This window comes from Pimephales promelas, chromosome 14 (genome assembly GCF_988280905.1).
Source record: "Pimephales promelas chromosome 14, fPimPro1.hap1.1, whole genome shotgun sequence".
NCBI lineage: Eukaryota > Metazoa > Chordata > Actinopteri > Cypriniformes > Leuciscidae > Pimephales > Pimephales promelas.
In genome coordinates, this window is record NC_142782.1 from 22,519,742 (window position 1) to 22,540,638 (window position 20,897).

Below are 20,897 nucleotides of genomic sequence, written 5' to 3' on the forward strand. Positions count from 1 at the left end.
TCTTTAATGATTCAACAGTCCTTCTACTGAAATCTCTCATGTTGTTTAAACTGTGTCAGGTCTGAAAGCATTTGGGTCTCTGTAAAAGCATGCATTTAGCAGTTTGTTTGCGCATTTGAAAAAGCGGGGGTGAGATGCTGCTGCACTGTCGTATTTTAATTGCATTAGCATCAAACATGGTGACAACCGTTTACACATAAGATTAAAATAACTAGCATGCAGCATTGAGCATTTAATATATAGTGATATTAGTATGCATTCAGTGAGCAAATATTGTAGGCCAGCTTGCAGAAGAAAAAAACTACTGTAACGACACACAAAAAAAAAAGATATATATTTTAGTACTTCCTAATGTCAATGCCGCTGATAAGAGTTCCATGTGTCTCAGCCGTGTGTCTATGGTCTACTAAGGTTGAGCTTGTTCTTTATTCTAAGAATCCCCTCCTCATTCATCAGTTCTAACAAAAAGGGCAGGAAATAATCATTTAAATAATCCTCCTCCACTGTTACCCACCCTGATCCACGGAGGCCTCGGCTAGTAATCTTGTCAGCAGCATGGAAGCTGTGCTGGAGCGTTAGAGGCAGGGCTGGACCACAGAAACGCTAATGAGATTGGCTCTGATGAAGAGAAGGATACCATGATTAGCTTGCTATATTCCTCTTGGAAGCATTTAGGGATTTGTGTGTTCACAGCCTGCCACAAGCAGTAAGAAAAAATCTGCTTATCGAAAGTGACGTGGGTTTAAATCTCGCATACACAGAGAAGTTGGTATGTCCAATGATGGGGAAGCATTTACATGACTGCATGTGACTGCATGTGCTCCCGAGTGGGAGGTTCTAGATACGCTTCTGGTTTTAGATCAGTGTAAATGGATTGTTTAAAATCAACTGTAAGGAGTTGAGGATTCACTGTGGAGCGAATATTGGTGATTTTCCTTGACAGTCCATTTTGCAGAAATTTTGTGCTGGTTCACACAGAACGCGGTCCACTGCTTTTTAATTGTTCTTTCAACCTAAAACTGCAAGAGATGGACGTATTTGATCGCAACTGCGCCGTGTTTTTATTACATTGTGTCATGTAGGAAAGGTTGGGCTGACTTTTAAAACACTTGACCTTTCAATATATCTCAACACAGTGAATGAATGACTATATGCTCATCTTAAATTTGTCATTTCATCTAAATATTAACATTGTAAGATTTAGTCAGTCAAAACTAGAGCCCTAGGATGTTGTTAACAATGTTATTATTTTTTTGTAGCCTATAATTAATGGCTTATTATTAAAGGTGCTATATGTATTTTTTAGCGCCCTCTATCGGTGATGTTTCTATGCTCGTGCTCTTGTGCATGCTCGAACACAAGAGTGAGCACTCTACGGTACTTTCAACTTTCAACACACCAGAGAAAGCATCACACAACATGCTGGAAACTCATGTAAACTCCCACTGCAACGTTATAATAATAGGCTACTTTTATGCAGCTTGACATTGAACTAATGCTCCATAACGTTACAATTGTGGTGTTATCTAGCATAAGGCATTTCACTAACTATTCGTGTATCTTTCCCAATCAGCATAGTCAACATAGGTGAATGTATAATATAACAAAAACGGTTAGTGAACTAGACTGAACAATTTCAGTGTAACAGTAAGATTGTAGGAAGTAACATTACTGAACGTGTCTGGAAATGTGTATTATAAACAATATGATATACGATGTGGTCCGTGTCCACTACAGCGGCAAAACTCCGCTCAGTGCCGCTGGTAACGCTATAACGTCTCCGCTTTGGGGTGTGTCTGTTGCGAGTTTGTTTAATCTGTTTTTTTTTTCAACATATACACACAGTATAATCATCAGAGATGCACGTGATTACATTCGGAAATAGACAAGCTTTGTTTACATAAATGCAGATATCCCGTCAATTTTATAAACTTTTAAAAACCCAGCCAGTATAATCACAATGAACACATCCAAAATTATTTAACGTAGCCTATAACAACTTCAATTAACAACAAAATTATTTACGAACTAAATCCGGCATAAACTCCGGCACAATTTGCATATTTTTAGTTTAACTCTTTTTATTGGTGTTTTACCAATCAGAAAGAAAATGGATAACAGTACATAGTTTGTATCAACATATTGATCGATAATAATAATAAAAAGGTATACAGACACATTACTCTCTGACTCAAAAAGAAAAGAAAAGAGAAAGAAAAAAGGAATATATCAGCTTGCTTCAAAACATGCTAGTGCATACTGTACAAGTATAATACTAGTGTAGTATGCATGTACAATATGGAATCATTAAAAATAAAATACAGCACGATTATAAATAAGATTATAAGAAAAAAAACAACAACAATAATGTACTCTGACCTCTTACCTAATCCAAGTCAGAGGGACATTAGTGGTTGGAGAGAATTTGTCACCCGTGATTTTAAATGATGTCTGAGTTCTGGCAGCCTTGGTTGACATGAGGCTGAAAAAAAGTGTTTATTTTGTTAATCTTGTTTAAAAAAATCTTCTTTCCATTTTGGATGCTTGACCATGTTTTAGGCTCATCCTTGATTCCTTGATTCACTGCTGTAGCCTGTCAAGTAATATACTATTTGTTTTAGACTATCCTGAATAATACCTTGAACAATACTTTTGAAGAATGACCATTTTTTCTAAATCCTATTCCTAACCCACTTACAGCCAGAGTTAGAAGCACTGAAAAGAACATTAAGCAATTTAATAATGGGCAGGACTCGAAAACTCCAGCCAATCATTTCCAAGACTACCTAGAATCATTGGGCAGTCAATGGCAATCAAACAGTTGTAACCAAACCCCTCTACGCTGTGCATATACAAATGAAGACCAGTAAGCATCGCAAAGGGCCTCTGATACAACATAGTTAAAGCATACTAATAAGCAAAAAATAAACATTTCAACAAACTTTTTTCTCCTGCATTCTATTTCTCTGCAATCCAGCAGAAAGCTTATTTATTTCAGGTGTGAAAGAGCCTTTAAATTTGACTAAATTTTCTTTTGTTTACTTATTATTAAAAAAATATCCCAGCCCAGGTGAGAGAAAGTAACGCAACAACGATGTAATGCATTACTTTCCATTAAAAGTAACTAATTAATGCAATTATTTACTTTTTGGGGGGAGTAATGCAGTATTGTAATGCATTACTTTTAAAAGTGCTTTTTAAGATCTTTTCTTTAATGAACATAAGTTAGCAATAACCGTATTCCGTAACAAAATGACTCGAAAAAGATTTGTTTGTTTTGATGAACGAGTTCGAATAGGAGAGTCACGAACAGAGCATCACAGAACAGAGCAAGGCGAGCATTTGTGCTTATAAAACCTAAATATTTTTGGTGAAATGGCCGATCGTTTCGCTAGATAAGACCCTTATTCGTCGTCTGGTTTCTTTTAAAGCCCTTTAAAGCTGCACTGAAACTCTCATTTGGACCTTGAACCGTCTGGTACCCAAGTCGATTATATGGAGAAAATCCTGGAATGTTTTCATCAAAAATCTTAATTTCTTTTCGACTGAATAAAGAAAGACATGGACATCTTGGATGACAAGGGGGTGAGTAAATTATCAGCAAAAGTTTTTTTAAAAGTGAACTGCTCCTTTAAGAGTTGAAATCACTATTCAAAACTGACCAATTAAAGCGCCACATGAAATTGGTTTATAGATCAGTGAAACACACATAGAGAGAAAGCAGTCGCCTGATGTCAGAAAGGGTGGCATAAGGTGCTGTCTGAGTGTAGTAATGGCAATAGTAATTTTGGACTGCATTACTAGGTTGAGTCATTTAATACAAGCTTAAGGCTGGGATAAAAATAAATCAGTCTTCACAACCCAATGAGAATAAATCTTATTGAGGATAGCGGATGGTTAATGCAGGTTCATTGCCCTAAGCACAGTGGGAGATCTGTTCAGTGGTGTTAAAGATGATGTTAGAGAAGACAAGCGATCGTTTGGCAACTTCAGAGCTGATTTTACCACTCCCATCTTTTGGAAACAAGACACACTGACCCGTAAGTCCCCCAAGATCAAGGTTACATAACGCTTGAAACTGGCTGTGTGTGTAGGCCTATCACATGGACAATGCTTTACATGTGTCAACCCCTCCGACAAAAAGGTCCGCCAAGGACAAGAGTAAAACCCTTCATCCTCTGACCTCTGCATCTCTCAGAACTAAATCAACATCAGAGTTCACACATCTAAATATCTATAAGAATTTTTCTTGTAGATTGTAGAATTTGTAGATATAAAACATGCATGATGGCATGTCTTCATTTTCCTAAAACTTCAAATATTGTGACCTATGTATCAGTTAGACACAAATCTGAGCAAGCTCCTATTGATATCACACACACTTTAAATCACACTACATTATCTGATCAATGCACAAGAAGCATTGCTCCTAATTTTTACAACCTTCATTCCTGTCCTTGTTAGCTGAGCTAATAGGATTGGCTGGTTCACACAGGAAGATCAGTAAAGCCCTCCCCAATCCTAAGCTAAGACTTTTGAGGTGGACAAGGAGGAATTAGAGGGGATAGAGCAACCAAAGGAGGAAGCAGGGCAGTCCGCTTCAGTCTCTGTCCCTGTCTCTATCCACTTGTCCATCCCGAGGCAGGTCAGTCACACCTAGGAGAGGAATCAACACTTTTGCAACCCTCCCCCTAATTGTGTGATCCAAGGTACAGAGCTACCTGCATCCATTTCTCTGTCAGCAAAGAACAGGGAAAGCCGTCAAAATTTCTTACCTTGAGGAACTTGACAGGGAAGCGTCTGACGACGAGATGGGTAGCGGAGCGAGTGCAGAGGATAAGGAAATGGCCAAGAAGTCCAAAGAGCTGGAAAAACAGCTCCAGGAAGATGCTGATAAAGAATCCAAGACGGTCAAACTTCTGCTGCTGGGTAAGAAATCAGTGTTTGACTCCTCCAGTACATTGGTGTTGAGTTAACCAGTTACTGATGCAGAAACTTCAGAAGCTTTATGTGCCTGCAACGGGTGATCACTGATACTAAGTTGCAAGTGGGATTAAAAACCTAAGGTTATTCTTCTGATTTTTTAAGAGTTATAGATGCACTAGAGCAGAGTGTTAAGAAATTCTGTAAGCAAAATTCGGACTTACAAAAGATTTGAGACAACCACAGGTTATGTTATTATTTAATAAATTAAACATTGCATGTGTAATCAGTTGACTTCATTATAATGTTTTTCCAAATCATGTTGTTTTGTGCCATTTAACACATTTACTTGTGATTATTTTTACATTTATACATGATCCACATCAGCTCTTTTTCAGTATTTTTTTTTGTATTTATGTTTTCAGTTTTAAGGATTTTCGAATTTAGCTTTTGAAAATGTTTAACATTTTCACTGCAAGTGAAGTCGCCTTAAAAAATCACAACCCAAGGATCCCTGTGAATTGTGGCATATTGACAATAAGACCTGAATCCGATTACCGTGATGGTTTAAGCCCCGATCCTCTTAAGCTCAGGTTCAGTTTATCTTCCAATGGGAATGAAAAACAGAGGAGGCCAGTTTCAATGCTCCTAACAGTTTGTTACATCAGGACGCTTTAAATCAATGAGCAATTTCAGCAAATCGTTGTGAGACAGATGCATTGATTAAGTACTGACCTGATTTCCTCCAGCTCGACAAGCCACTTCCTTTCCGAACAGGAAGTTTGTAGCCTGCTGTTCTTAAATAATAATAACATTGGTCAAATACAACGTTAGAAGACCAATTAACTAATTTAATTAAGTACAGATACATGTTGCGTGAAGTGAATTTTGGAAATTAGTTTTGAAATCACTTCTCTTGCACAAAAGTCAAAGAGTGCGCGTGCTTATATTGGTAGTGATGTGTGTTCATTTCTGACAGTTAGGAAGTAGACAACCGTTTTCCACCTAATCTAATCTAGTTGCTAAACTAAGCAGTCATACAGGCAGAGATGTAACAGGGATGACGCAAGTTCTCTTAACACATCACACCACAGCTAACTCAGGACGTAAGGGCACAGAAGAGTGACAGTTGCCACGGGAGACGGTTGAGCCCCACCCCCTCGCCCTCGACTGACTGAAGCTCCAAGACGAATCAAAGTGTCAGTGATCTTCTGAGAAGCTTTCCCTAACACAAATCCAATTGGGTCACTTTATAAGCAGGTTAAAGAGCCTTCCTCTGACCTGGACATCAATGACAATCTATAAGTTTTCCCTGACAGATTATCTCTGCTTAACATGACCTCGTTATTAAAATATAAAATAAACAGTTGCATTCAGAGAAAGAGCTAAACATAGACATATACCGAGGCGATATTCAGATCAATATGACTTGGACAAAGACCTTCGAACTAAGCTAAAAGTCACAGAGGGAAATAATTTGGTCGAAATAAATCTGAACTGTCCTCATTTGTTCTTACGTACACTCACACATGTTTCTCGCTCTGTCTTGTAGGTGCTGGTGAGTCAGGGAAGAGCACCATTGTAAAACAGATGAAGTGAGTATAAATGCATGCAACATGCTCAGAAGAGCCCATTAGAGGTTGCGGGAGCACATTAGGGATATACGTTTCATCTGAATTTAAAATCCGTGCATTCTAGCTGAAATATTTCTTAACAGTTGGTGTGCATTTGGGAAATGCCAGCACTTGAATTCATTTTTCAACACCTTGTAATGCTAATCTGTGACCACCAGGTGGTAGTGAATGTGGAGTCTGTGCAGTGCATGTATACAAATTCACCTACAAATCAATGAAAAACATTGTTCTTTCCCCCCCCCCCCCAAGAATTCTCCATCAAGGTGGTTATACAAAAGAAGAACAAATGGAGTTTCGATCTATTATTTTTGGCAACATCCTGCAGTCTGCTCTGGCCATCATCAGAGGCATGGAGATGCTGGACATCCAATTTGGGTCACCAGCAGCACAGGTCTGCCAAACAACTCCAAAAACACCAATGATTAGTTTGTGGACATTCACTTTCACATACTAACAAAATTCACACGCTGAAACCCACTGTTAAAGTCGGCATGCAATGAAAATGCACCCTATTCATTTTCGAAATAGTTTCGAACAGTTTATCTGTGCATATTTCATTTTTTACAATCACCTCATTTTCTATTTATTTGACCTCGTAATGGTTAATCAAAATGTCAAAACTGGACCTTCCAGTGAAAATCTGTCTCTACTTTCATTTCATTGCAACATATTAGATAAGCAAACCAATTGGTGACTGACCATATGGTGCCTAACAGTGTCCATTTTACTGTCCCATGCAGGAGGATGGTCAGAAGCTTCAGAACCTGTCTGACTCCATTGAGGAGGGCACCATGCCTCCAGAGTTGGCAGATGTCATCAAGAGGCTATGGAAGGATTCAGGCGTCCAGGCTTCTTTTGAGAGAGCTGCTGAGTACCAGCTAAACGACTCCGCCGGATAGTAAGTAAAACACTCAGCAGGGACAGCAATACCTATTAAAGGGATACTCCACTTTTTTTTTTTTTTTTTGGAAATAGGCTCATTTTACAACTTCCCTGGAGTAAAACAGTTAAGTTTTACCGTTTTTGAATCCATTCAGCCGATTTTCTGATATTTAGAAGAATATCAGTAACCAGGCAGTTTCTGGTCTCATTGACTTCCATAGTATATTTTTTTTCCTACCATGGAAGTCAATAAGACCAGAAACTGTCTGATTACTGATATTCTTCTAAATATCAGAAAATCGGCTGAATGCATTTGAAAACGGTGAAACTCAACTGTTCAACTCTGGGGGAGTTGTAAAATGAGCCTATTTCCAAAAAAACGTGGAGTATCCCTTTAAGTACAGTTCCACCTGAGGATGTGGTTAGACCATCCGTTTCTCACTTTGAATGCAGTACAGAGTTGTTATGCTTTGGAGATTTTCAGTACTTTAGCAGATGTACAATTCAGGTATCTTTAAATGAATTGCTGACTTATCTTCCATAGCTACTTGGCCGAAATGGACAGAATCTGCAAATCCGACTACCTCCCTACTGAGCAGGATGTGCTGAGATCTCGAGTCAAGACTACTGGTATCATTGAGGAACAGTTCGGCTGCAAAGAGCTCCATTTCAGGTGCGTCTTACCTGCCTAAAGTGATTGAAGCAACTTTTGGGTATGCTTTGATAAAATTGAGAGCCACAAAAATGGTAATGTAATGATACCCAAGACCAAAACTGTAATAGTACTATCCATGTAAAATGACTATTTTAGGTAGATTTCAGCAAAGAAAAATTAACCAAAGCTTTGAATGAAACCTTTTCATGTTCCCCTGGGCCGCAGGATGTTCGATGTGGGTGGCCAGAGGTCTGAGAGGAAGAAGTGGATTCATTGTTTCGAAGGTGTGACTTGCATCATCTTCTGTGGAGCCCTGAGTGCTTATGACATGGTGCTGGTAGAAGATGATGAAGTGGTAAGTGCTTATCTTTAGCCAACATAGATAAAAACAAAGATTCTTTATTGGTATCTGTGGTTCCATAAAGAACCGTTAATGCCCCTGGAACCTTTCCATTCCACAAAAGGTTCTTTTTAGTGGAAAAAGTGTTGTTTTTTTTTAATCATTATTAAAATGTTCTTTTGACTGTTAACTTATATTATTTTGTTCCTCATGTTTTCCCAGAACCGCATGCACGAGAGTCTCCATCTCTTCAACAGTATCTGCAACCACAGGTTCTTCGCCACAACTTCCATTGTGCTTTTCCTCAACAAGAAAGATCTCTTCTCGGAGAAGATCAAGAAAGTCCACCTGAGCATCTGTTTCCCTGACTATGATGGTGAGTGAGGTCTCTATATACATAAACACAACACCATTAAGCAGTACTTTGACCAGGACTTGACTGTTAACTCACACTCCTATCATTCCAAACCTGTATGACTTTCTTCTGTAGAACATAAAATCATCCTGGCCATTCCTGGCAAACAAAGACTGGGACTGTCAAGCTTCAGAATGACAAAAAGTAAAAGTACCATGAAAGTATAATACATTAGGTCATCTAAAGCCATATGATAGCTTTGTGTGAAGAACAGATTAAAATTGAAGTTGTTATAATCTTGATTTGACCAAGCTCTCATCGGCAAGTTGACTGACAAATTAATCATTCTATTGAGTCACATCTTTTCAATGAACTAACTGACTTGAACCAATCACAACAACTAACTAACTAACTAATAGTGACTGTTCATGGTATGGCTTCTTGTGGCTGGTATAGACCTTTTATAGTGCTTTTGCATTCTTTTTGAAGCTTGACAGTCATTCACTTTCATTCTATTGAAAAGATTTGTCAGGGTATTCTTTAAAAATGTACCTCAGCAGAAGATAGAAGGTCATACAGGTCATGGATCAGCACAATGGTGAGTAAATTCATGTCTATTTTTCAATGAACTCATTCATTAAAAGTCTGAATTGTTTATCTATTGCAATTGGTACTGGAACTGTAAACACAAATACAGCCACTACACCATGGGAGACTATAATAATTGATGAACATCTCAATTTTCCAGGTCCAAACACATATGAAGATGCCAGCAACTATATCAAGAATCAATTTCAGGAACTGAACATGAAGAAGGGAGTGAAGGAGATCTACGCTCACCTGACCTGTGCCACAGACACAAAGAACGTTGAGATTGTGTTTAACGCTGTGACAGACATTATCATCAAAGAAAACCTCAAGGACTGCGGTCTGTTCTGAACATCGACTTTTTCAAAGGTACGTTCCCTGAAAAAAATAAAGCAGATTCTTACGCCCTGTTTACACTGGACACGAGTGGAACGTTAAAAGTAAATTTCCGACTTCAGTTGACGGATTCCCCCATTTCTATTCGATTTTAAGCACAAATATTGATTTTATGTGACCCTGTCTATTAAATTAAACCAGCTTTTGTTTCTAATAATTTGTATATGAATTAAAAAGTACAACCAGACTAGTCATAAGTAATATTGTATCAAGCTATTTGAAAATAAAATAACGTTGAAATAAACTTGGATGCATAGATACTCTTCATTTTACTATTGCTGAATTCATCTGCCTGGTTTCCTGGCTTCCAGTGTAGACTGTTAATTTTTTGTCTGAATAAAATAATTACCTTTAAATGGAAGCTTGTTTTCACAACTTAATAATAATAATAAAAAGGTAACTGCAACTTTGTATCTCACAATTCTCAGAATAGTGTGATATAAAGTACTGTAGCAATTGCGGGTGATAAAGTCTTTATTTTTATATCTGGAATCCTGATGAACCTTTTTTTAGCGATTTAAGTGAAATGTTATTTTCCAGATCTTTCTACTCCATCCCCACCTGAATGATTGGATTTAATCTGATGAAGTTGCCACGGTAACAAAAGAACATCCACAGGTGGCATGAAGGTGAACTCTACAGCAAGCAGTCAAGTGTGGTCAGCGGATCCCCGGCAAAGAACAACCTCAACATCCCAACCAAACCTCAGACACTAGATCCAGATTAGACTAATGGCCTCTGCTCTCCAAAGGGACTCTAAAAACATTTCAAACAGTTCAAACTGCTTATAGAGTCAATAAGAGAAGGCTTACCAAAGAAAGGGGACTTTTGATGCTATGAGTTAATGACGCTTGTAGAGAAGCCTCCTCTCACTGTTTTAATGTTATAGAGGTTTGACTGTTAGATGTTTTGTTTTTTTTCCATTCATTTCCAGAAAAAGAAAAGTAAATTTAATGCAATTGAATTTTGCTGTAATAAAGACATTATAGTGGGACATCAGATTCCCATGATAACAATTAGAAACACGTACAATGCTGCGCAGTGTCTGGTCTCCTTTGAGAAAGGAAAAACCTGCATACCATCAAGACCTGATTGTTTAAATTTAACCAGCTAACACAATATGTGAAAGATGTTCCTTTTTCAGCCCCAAACATAGTAGGGCATTATGTTATGTAAATAAGAGTAGGCAAACAAAAATTCTGTTTCAAGAAGATTCTATATAAAATATATATGGAGACATAAATATATATATTTATGATACAGTATTACAGTAACATGTGAAAATTCTAGAATGGCCTGTTGCTTTATTTTAAACCTGAGGTCTGCATTTGTGGAGATGTTCTGGAATGTAAATGTAGGCACATGAAATAAAGACTTGCATCAATTCCACTGGTTGTTGGTGTCAGATTACTATGTGCTGTAATTGTCTGGCTATTAGCGCCATAGTAATTGTGCATTTTCACGAAAGAGACCCCTTACATTGTATTAATTGGGATTTTCAAACACTGACCCCATGTCAGATCTAATTTTGAATGAACCACAATACAAAACACTCTTTTTGCTAAGAGCATTATATAATAATAAAAAAAAAAAAACAGCTAAAATTAGTAAAGATATCCAGCAATCGTGACACTACACATAAATACACATTCAGAGCCACAGGCACAATCAGAAAAAAAACAACAACTGGAATAGTAGGAAATAAAAGAGCCAAAATTGGCAATTGCACAATATTAAATCAGATACACGGTCTCATTAAAATAAGACAAATGGTAAAATACATTTAGGTATGATTCTTAGTGTAAAAAAATCTGTATAGTTGTCTTCGCCGTTTGAAGACTAAAATGATCAAATATTCTTTGATCTATTGTTTCAAAAAATAGATTATTTTCAACTGATGGCTGTTAAAGTTCATTTCTGATCATGATTATGTATATGGGTTTACTTAAAGGTTTGCATAAGTATTTTTTCAAAACTGCAGCAATTGGTGACAATCAGAAACAACCTTTAAGCCAAAACATTTTAAAATAATTCCCAATGTGTTAAGAAACTAAAACCAAGTTTATAGCATATTAGTCATTCAGTGCGATCATTACCATTAGTTGTTCATTTGCACTTTTTATGTTAAAAATAATTCAAATAAAGTAGGGATATAAACAGGAAATCACAGATTGTTGAATGAATTTTAACTAATTCATTGAGTACATCAAAGTACCAGTGTTGGAAATATATGGATAATGGCTGTCTTGCGAATATTTTAGTGACTATTTGGCATGTTCAAGATGTTAAAGACATTAATCTTAAATCAATGGAAACCCTTTTCATATTCAACACAGGTATTACAAACCAGATCACATTGTGTCAGTTTGTTTAAAAAAATACTAAAATCCACAGGATTAAACAAAAGCACATTAAACAAGTCTTAGAAAAGGCTGTACTCCAAGACATGAATGTAAATAATCCGGCCATCATGCTCTGTTTTCGTGGCATTTGTTCCCAAGTGCTTGACCAAACAGAGGGTCATAATTTTAGCCCCATTCAGAAATGCATCTGTGAGAAAAGTATTTGTTCACACCTTTACAGGTTCTCAAGAAATACAAAAATAGTGTGTTATATAAAGCGTGTTATATTAAGTGATTCATGTACAATAATTAGTTTAAAAAAAATTATCCTGTAGCTGTGTGTTTGGGGTTTAGGCTGTGAATTACTAGTTACAACAATAACATAACGTTTCACTCATCATAGCAACTTAATTCTTAGAAATTCTGCTGTTTGCAAATAAAGTCTTAAAGACAGACCTAAATAAGTAATAAATTAGCAAATAATCACTATGAAAAACTTTCTTTCCCATAAGAACTGATACACTGTTATTAATATGACTATTATTGAAATCTTAAAGATATTTGATCTAATGGGGGTTGGCATATAGTCACACATAATATCGTCAATTTTGTATTTTGATCTATGCATAGTAGTGTTTCATGTAATACCTATAGAGGAATATTGGAAATAAAATAAGACTAAAAGAAAGTGGCAAAGAAATAATGACCATCACAGACTGTCATTATGAATAAAAGAATAAAGAGAAATAAAATGTTTTAAAAAATCCTGTTCATGGTCATGGGTACCGCATTTAGCGTGAAGGGTGCAAGCAGCGGGGTGGCAGTCTCTCTTGCTCGGATAAAACCAGGAACAACCAGCCAGTGAAGTTCAGAAATTTTCCATAAACAACTGTAAAAAAAAAAAAAAACTGTCTTACTATTAAATATAGAAACATTTCGGGTAAACATTTCATGTTTGTTTTAAGGTCACCAGGCGTCTGAGGTACAGTATTTCCAAATGTATGGTACTAAATTTAGGAAAAAATAAGTATTGCTGAATCATGATTTGTGTCTAAAACATCTCAAACAGTCCTATAGGTTCTGGCCCTTTTCTCTTTTATTGTACTTACCTTAGCACACAGATGATGCTTCAATAGAGGCCACACTCTATGAGGTTATTCTTGATGATGACATCAGTGACTGAATCAAACACAAACTGTACGTTCTTGGTGTCTGTGGCACAGGTGAAGTGTGTGTAGATCTCCTTAGTGTCCTTTCTTTTGTTCAGATCCTCAAACTGGCACTGGATGTAGGCCGCGGCTTCCTCATATGCATACGTTCCTGAGCAACACAAGACAAATGTGAGCTTAAGATTTGTGTGATTAACACCAAAGTCCAAATGAAGATTTTCTGTTTCAAATAAATGCTACTCTTGAGCTTTCTATTCAGAACCCTGAAAACAATGCGTCACAGTTTAAATATTAATAATATATAAGATACTAATAAGAATAGTATTCTTTAACTATTATTGAAAGAAATCTTTCTTGAGCAAATTAGAACGATTGCTGAAGTATCATGTGACTTCAGACTGGAGTAATGATGCTGAAAATTCAGCTTTGCCATTACAGGGATTTTAACATAATTAAACATAGAAAGATTTCTTAGTGTTACTCCAACAACTTTTTAAGAGGGAAGATGGAGAATGTCACATCAATGAACAAGGCAGAGGATGATTAGGCACAATATAAAAATATAAAGAATTTTTGGAGGAGTAAATTAAAGCTTTTTAGTCCAGTATGGAAAAAAACACTAATTCATCCCTTTGAAAAAATTAAGTTTTCTATAATGGTCCAGCCCATTGGCCAAAAATATTGATTTCAATGGAATACACTGAAGACAAACCAACATCTATAAATATACTGTGTTTTAAAAATAAAGAGAGAGGCACTAAAAGACTCAACTTTCACGCAGCCCTGAAGGATGATACCTAGCAGACACAAAACAGAGCTTTTTCTACAGCGCTTCCCCTCATCTGATAGGCTGTTCAAACTTAACCTCATGTAGTCCCTTCTTCATTTATATAACGTTTTTTAAACAAGCAATGAATCCACTCTGCAGCTTCTCCTAAAGGCTCAACCAATATAATGATGCTTGACTAAATATATGATTTACTGATAATCTGAAGTTTTATTTAATTTTAGACGTGATTTAAATAGTTTTTCGGGACCATCTAAAACTAAAAGATAGTAATACAACTATTGTTGAATATGCTACTTAAGCCACTTAATAACTTTTCAATCTACAATATTTCAATATTTTAATCTCACCAGAGTATTCTGGGTAGCATATCGTGAGTGGACTTTTCTTGATCTTCTCTTCGAACAGATCCTTCTTATTGAGGAAGAGGATGATGGATGTGTCTGTGAACCACTTATTGTTGCAGATGCTGTCAAAAAGCTTCATGCTCTCATGCATTCGGTTCTGTGGACATAAGAAGATCAACATATTGCTTAGAGACTCATTTATCTGCTCACATTTGATTGAACATTGCTTGGTTTGACAACTGAGATTTGCATTAAAAATGCTTAGTGCCGTGATGGAATTGAGGGTTATTTAATTCTACAATGTGCATTTAGTTCTGCTGAAAGTCGATATGCAACCTAAAAATATCCTTTTATGGAAAAAAAAAATTGTGTATTTAAAGAAATTGGGTCTCTTGAGGAAACCATGTGGGTTTTCCATGAGCTATGAGAAAATCACTTTAACACAACCAGGACAAATGGAACCATCCCCTGTGGTGGCTATGAACAAAAATAAACTAGCTCTGCTATTGCTTTTCTCACTGATTATCATCCTTTACCATAAAATTTGCATTAATCCTTCATATCAAATGTGTCTTTGAATTGGTAGGATCGCCATGGAAAGGAAACTCACCATCTCTTCATCTTCAGCTAGGACCAGGTCATAGTCGCTGAGCGCCACACAGAAGATAATGGCAGTGACGCCTTCAAAACAATGAATCCATTTCTTCCGCTCTGAACGCTGACCTCCAACATCAAACATCCTGTTCGAATACAAGCGGATATGATCAGGCCATGAGACAGACAGACAGAGAGAAATAGAGAGAGAGAGAGAGACATAAACAACCTAAATAATCGTTCTACTCTATAACATTGCATAAAAGCATGAAAAACCCTTTCCCCCTTTGGGAAAAAAAGGGACATTCCGAACTAACTTCTGGATTTAAAAGAGATATAAATGGCAATGATACCGTGGAGGATTCTCCACTGTAAATCCCCTGCCCTCTTTGATAATGGCGGCTTATACAGAGATCTCCACTCAGGTTTTACATTACATCCAGCCCCCCAAAAAAGAGCAGAACTAAACTCATGTAAATTTCCAATGATCGTTATATCTAAACGTGCTCCAAGTATTAAGAGTTCCTCTAGCAGCCAGTATCAACTTTCAGCCTTTTGAATGTAAAACAAGCTCCACACTTTTTTTTTTTTTATAGAAGCACGGCCTCTTTGAAAAGTCAATTTTCATCAAAAAAAGGTGTTTATGCAACCCAACACCTCGAGTATACACAAGACTTTATACAGCTCTCCCAAGCTCAACACACCTAAAAGGGCTGCATTGCCCTCTTCAGACATCTGTGGTAAGGAAGTGAAGAGACTATTTACTTCGGTACGCCACGACTCAATCTCACTTCTATATGGCTTCTGATAAAAACCAACTGCTCTCCTCCAGATACCAACAGGGTCTATTAACACCCCCCATTCTCAGAGCGCAAGGCTTGAATTAAATGTCTTTGCCCATTTTTTTTTCTCAAGGCTGAAAAAATATTTGGACGGTGCATCCATATGAGCTATACTTTGCAATCTTGACCGGACCAGTGCCTTTTGTATCCTATATCCCAGTAGATCATCTAACGGGGCCTTTTTCCTTAATCCAATTTCTAAATAGTACTTATCCCCAGTAGATTCAGCTAACTGTTGACATTTATTTATTTATTTCACTTTCTAAATTCTCCAAAGATCTGCTTATTTGCTTATGCCCTCAAACTCCCTTGCCCAATCAGCAGCATTTTTTTCATCACTATGTGTTTCTTGTAGTAATATAACATCAAGTTGTTTTTGTTTTATCACTTCATTCAACATGGCTCTTTTCCTAATGTCTCTATCACCATTCACATTTAAGGTAGCCAGGCGTACTTCACTCATTTCACAAATAATTTAAAAAAAAAAAAAAACATCCCTCCAACACACAAAAGATCATTAGAAGTTCTTTCTCTTAATTTTTTTAACATAATTTTTACTCAACTCCTTGTCCAAAAGCCTCACAATTTTCTTCAAATGATACACTTCTCGATTATTAAAACAGCCTTCTGTCATTAGACTTCTTGTTCTTTTCGCCAAACTGCTTGATGTCAGAAATATTCTTGAATACACACCTCTTTTATTTTTTGTTGCCTTAAGAAACATCTTTATATCCTCATTATTGTAACTTCGTCCAGAAAAATCGCTTTAAGAAAGCTCTATACTGGAGTCAGATGACTCACTATCACATTCAGTCTCCTGATCCTCACTTGTACATTACTTTTTTGCAAGCTTTTTCACCCTGCAATTGACTAGAACTTTTCCTTTTTTTTTTTTTTTCATCTCTGTAACAACACAATCCACCTCAAATACTCCCTACAATGGCAAAGTCATTTTCTCTGTACCACCACATGATATTTTCTCTTCTGTGTTCCCAGAAAACTGTACCCCAATCATTTTTCCATCATTACTAGTATTGGTTACATCGCGTAACTTTCCCCGTGACCACCAACTCCAGCTCAGCCCGGCTCACCCCCGGCGCCTCAGTTCAACAAAACAGCCTCAGGTGCTTCACTTGTACCGGGAACAGCATTGACATTGTTTTCTTTGTTACCTTCATTATCCTTTAATTTGGACAATTTCAAACTAAATGTCCTGATTTGCCACAACCGAAACACTTTGATTTTGCGGTTGTGTAACAAATATTACATTCTCAAATCCATCAACTCGAAAATTGAGTGAAAATTCTAACGTCTAAAAGAAACAACGTGTTTCAAGAGAGGTAATTCACTACTGATCGCCATCTTTTTGATTGGGCATAGTTTACCGTAACGAGACAATGCCTGAATTAATATTTCATCACTAAAAAAAGGGGGAACATTGGATAAAGTAACTCTCTTGTGATAGTAAGAGGGGAAGCACAGTGAGAAAATCATCACCGATCACAATCCTATGTTCAACTAATTCATTTGCCTTTTCGATACTGTTGAGGAAAATCACCATGGCATTATTCATTCTAGAAGCAGATACAATCCACTCAAGCCCCACACCTACTCCAAGGGCCATGTAACATTCCTCAACACCTGCCGCGGACACCACTTTAACCGTATGGTGCTGCGTGAGTGAACCCAAAGTCATGTTTCCCTGATAAGACAGGTAGCAAGAGGGCCAAATAATCAAAAACAAAAAAAAATACCCATAAATAAAGACGAACCTACTACTCAGGTAAATCCACTCACACTCGATCCGTCCACTCGCACCCAACAATCACACCGGAAGTGTGCGTGTAAGAGAGAGAGAGAGAGAGAGATGACACTTACTTGAAGTAGAGCTCTTTGAAGGTGAAGTGTGTTTCTACAATGCCAGTGGTCTTGACCCGAGTTCTAAGCACATCTTGTTGAGTGGGCATGTAGGTGGGCTGGGATATCCTATCCAGGTCATTCAGATAGCTGGACATGAGACAAACCATAGTGAACATTTTGTGAAACCACTTACAAAACAATATGAGACGATCAGAGTGCGAGTCTGCGTGAGCTTGGGCTGCGCTCAGTGCACTCAGAGAATGTCTAATTGAAGAGAATTGGCACTGGCTGGTTACTTCCGGTTTATGGACTGGCTGCAGTAACACGTCTCTGTCCATGCGGGGGCGCTCACGATCGAGTGCAGAATGAATGGGAGTCTATGGGGTTTCACCCGCAGAAATCCACTTTTCTCAGGATGTAATTTTTTGTCAAGTAATTTGAAAGGTGAATTCAAAAGGGAGGGCTAAGTTAAAACACATTTTTAAGTTCACTTATCTGTTCTAAAATTCTGTTCAAAAATGTGATGATGTCACACAATAGCAGAATGCTAGGGTGTTCCGGCCAACAACGGCCTTACCTGTAAGAAATCGAAAATCAAGAAATGTTGATTCAACGACAAGCAGGAGAAAGAGACACATTTAGCCGTTTAGCTCCATAGACTCCCATTCATTCTGCGCTCGCCCGCGATCACCTCCAGTGGAATTCTAATGGAACTGCAACCAAGATGATTCACAATGGGGATAAAAGGGAGTGCCAAGGCTCTCCGTTAGACGGGCTCTGGTGCGCTGCCCTTTGGACTTTGAGCCGACCAGATAAATGCTCTGTGTGGTGCGCGCGATTCAAATGAGTTTCGTTCCACTTTTGGCGCATAAACATTATCGCACATTTATCGGCCTCTTGTTATCGTTTTATCAAGAAAAATTATATCGCAATAATTATCGTTATCGTTTTATCGCCCAGCCCTACCAGTGCATCATCCTGGCCCCGCCACAGAAGAGTTCATCCTGGCCTTGCCCCCAGAAGAGCTCAGAACACTACAGTCACAGCGTCAGGCCTAAACAACCCCCATATTTCGAACTACACTATGCTAAAAATGTCACAAATGAATCGGCACGGGAAGTCTACAAAAACAAAAGACTGACAGACAACCCAGAAACCCTTTTTGCAGACCTAAATAAAGATGGCAACATAAGTAACCTGATATTCTATACCAACAAGCCCTATGCATGGCACAAGGCCATCATTGCACACTGAAAGAAAAGGCATCCTGGTGTTTCCAGCTAAAAATGAGAAACGAGGAAGACACAACTACGACCGTAAATATCTACAAAACAACGGGTATAGAGGTGATAAAAAGCATCAATGGTCTCTTTGAACAAGACTTCCTCTGCATCAAAGCCAGAGCACAGAAAGAGACTACTACCAGTGACCAACTTTTCCCTCCTGAGGAGTCAGTCTTCCACACAGACGTGGATCAGACAAAACACAGAGACTCTTCAAGCACAGAACAGACCAAAGACCCCCATCCACACTGCTATTGCACTGACATGAGGGAGAGATTCACAAATTTAGAGGGAGAAATGGTCCAGCTCAAGGAGATGATGTTCTCCCTGCAAACAATTCAGACAACAGACCAGGGGTGCGTTTCCCGAAAGCATCGTTAGGCAACAATGGTCTCAAGTGCCGTCGTTGCCAATAGAGTTCAATGGAAATTGCGACCAACTTGCGACCATAGTTGGCTAACGATGTTTTCGGGAAACGAACCCCAGACCAGCAACAGCCCCACAGCCAAGCACAGAGATAGGGACACGGCCAGGAGAGAGCTGTCTACACTGCAGACTGAGGCCCCATCCGTCCACACTACTGCGTTTTCGTTTAAAAACTGAGAATTAAAACGAATACGATCTCTGTCCACACCGGCGTTTTATCAAACAGAGTAAACTGAAATGTTATTTGGCCCTAGTACACAGGACATATGAATTGGCAGGATACCCGAGTAAAGTGAGAGACCCAAAACTTAGGATAGTCCTGAGCATGTACAGACTCAGTGAACACACACTGAGCATAGAGACAGGCAGACACAAGCAGACCTGGCTGCCGAAGGAAGAGTGACTGTGCCCTCATTGCTCAGTGAACCAAGTGGAAACCAAGAGTTTCACTTTTTAACATCCTGCCCCAATTTAAACAAGCATTAGAGACACTTTCTATCCCCTTTCGAGCTAGAAACGAAGAAAGAGCCTCCTGCAGGACAGAGCTATAAACTACACACCTATAGACACTGTGTAAATATTAGATTTAGGTTTATTTCCATGTAAAAAAAAGTATTATATAGTATTATGAATGCTTTGGCAATGTAAAGATTTCTTTCACCATGCCAATAAAGCTACATGAATCTGAGAGAGAGAGAAATCACTGCAGTACAGGCTTGTGGCTAAAATAAAGATGTATCCATCAAACGACCCATCCACTAATTCTGCCATAACACAGGAGCTCACAGCATTAAAAACTTCTATGGCTCTAGATTTGGCTCTATAGTTTCAATGCATAAAAACATAAGTTCACTGAAAGGAGAGAAGTTTGCTCTTGTCTTTGTTATTACTGGAAACATTCTCAGTGGCTACCAAAGCTAAAAACAGAGTGAAAGAATGACGGTAACATGGAAAAAAATCTGTGAGGGGGAAAAACGTTGTGCAATGGAATTCCGAAAGCCACAAATTCCCCCACAGTCAATGAGCTGGAATCTACCAGGAAAAAAAACAGGTCTGCACAAGGCTAAAGGAACTATGCTAAACTGGGCTAAAGGAAACATAAATCTGATTTACTCCATATCAAACACTTCAAACAAAAGAATGATTCTTTGGAGACAAATTATGGTACAATGAACCAAAGGTTTTGGAAGTAAAAACAATATTTTGCAAAATAACTATCTAAAGTTATAACCCAAAATAAACATTGGCATGTTCTGTTCAAATAATTGTATACTTTATTTTAAAATACCGTAAAACTTCAAATAATACCCGAGTCCCAAATAGATGCCTGTCTCTTTTACACGCCTGGTGTGGCTGCAGGTTTGGGTAAATAAAATCTTCTAAAACCGTCTGCTTTTTGGCGGCCGCCAAAGCAAATTTTTGTCCCGCCAAAGCCTTTTTTGATCGGTGAGTGATGTAGAACAGAATGACTTTA

At 37.9% G+C, this 20,897-nt stretch overlaps 2 protein-coding genes across 4 annotated transcripts in view; one reads left to right on the forward strand and one right to left on the reverse strand.

Moving 5' to 3' along the window:
* Nucleotides 1–4,521: 4,521 nt before the first annotated feature.
* gnat2 (guanine nucleotide binding protein (G protein), alpha transducing activity polypeptide 2) lies at nt 4,522–11,162 on the forward strand. The gene is made up of 9 exons (XM_039657892.2): nt 4,522–4,929; nt 6,476–6,518; nt 6,807–6,948; nt 7,298–7,455; nt 7,984–8,112; nt 8,320–8,449; nt 8,657–8,810; nt 9,538–9,746; nt 10,314–11,162. The coding sequence occupies exons 1-8, from the start codon at nt 4,812–4,814 to the stop codon at nt 9,726–9,728; spliced, it is 1,065 nt and encodes a 354-aa protein (XP_039513826.1). The 5' UTR covers nt 4,522–4,811; the 3' UTR covers nt 9,729–9,746; nt 10,314–11,162.
* A 1,534-nt stretch (nt 11,163–12,696) lies between these two features.
* Nucleotides 12,697–20,897, reverse strand: part of gnai3 (guanine nucleotide binding protein (G protein), alpha inhibiting activity polypeptide 3) — a 31,203-nt gene continuing 23,002 nt past the window's right edge. For all 3 annotated transcript variants that reach the window (XM_039657893.2, XM_089119612.1, XM_089119611.1), the window contains exons 5-9: nt 17,733–17,861; nt 15,029–15,158; nt 14,422–14,575; nt 13,225–13,435; nt 12,697–13,004 (exon numbers count right to left, since the gene is read on the reverse strand). In XM_039657893.2, coding sequence (XP_039513827.2) covers nt 13,245–13,435; nt 14,422–14,575; nt 15,029–15,158; nt 17,733–17,861 — 604 coding nt within the window. In that variant the 3' untranslated portion in view covers nt 12,697–13,004; nt 13,225–13,244. The remainder of the gene's footprint in view (nt 13,005–13,224; nt 13,436–14,421; nt 14,576–15,028; nt 15,159–17,732; nt 17,862–20,897) is intronic.

What these genes read in the sequence shown, in the direction of transcription:
- gnat2 (XM_039657892.2), top strand. Translation starts at nt 4,812, where the DNA reads ATGGGTAGCGGAGCGAGTGCAGAGGATAAGGAAATGGCCAAGAAGTCC. An exon ending in GGTCAAACTTCTGCTGCTGG is followed by an intron (nt 4,930 to 6,475) that starts GTAAGAAATCAG and finishes TCTGTCTTGTAG; the next exon opens with GTGCTGGTGAGTCAGGGAAG. An exon ending in ACCATTGTAAAACAGATGAA is followed by an intron (nt 6,519 to 6,806) that starts GTGAGTATAAAT and finishes CCCCCCCCCAAG; the next exon opens with AATTCTCCATCAAGGTGGTT.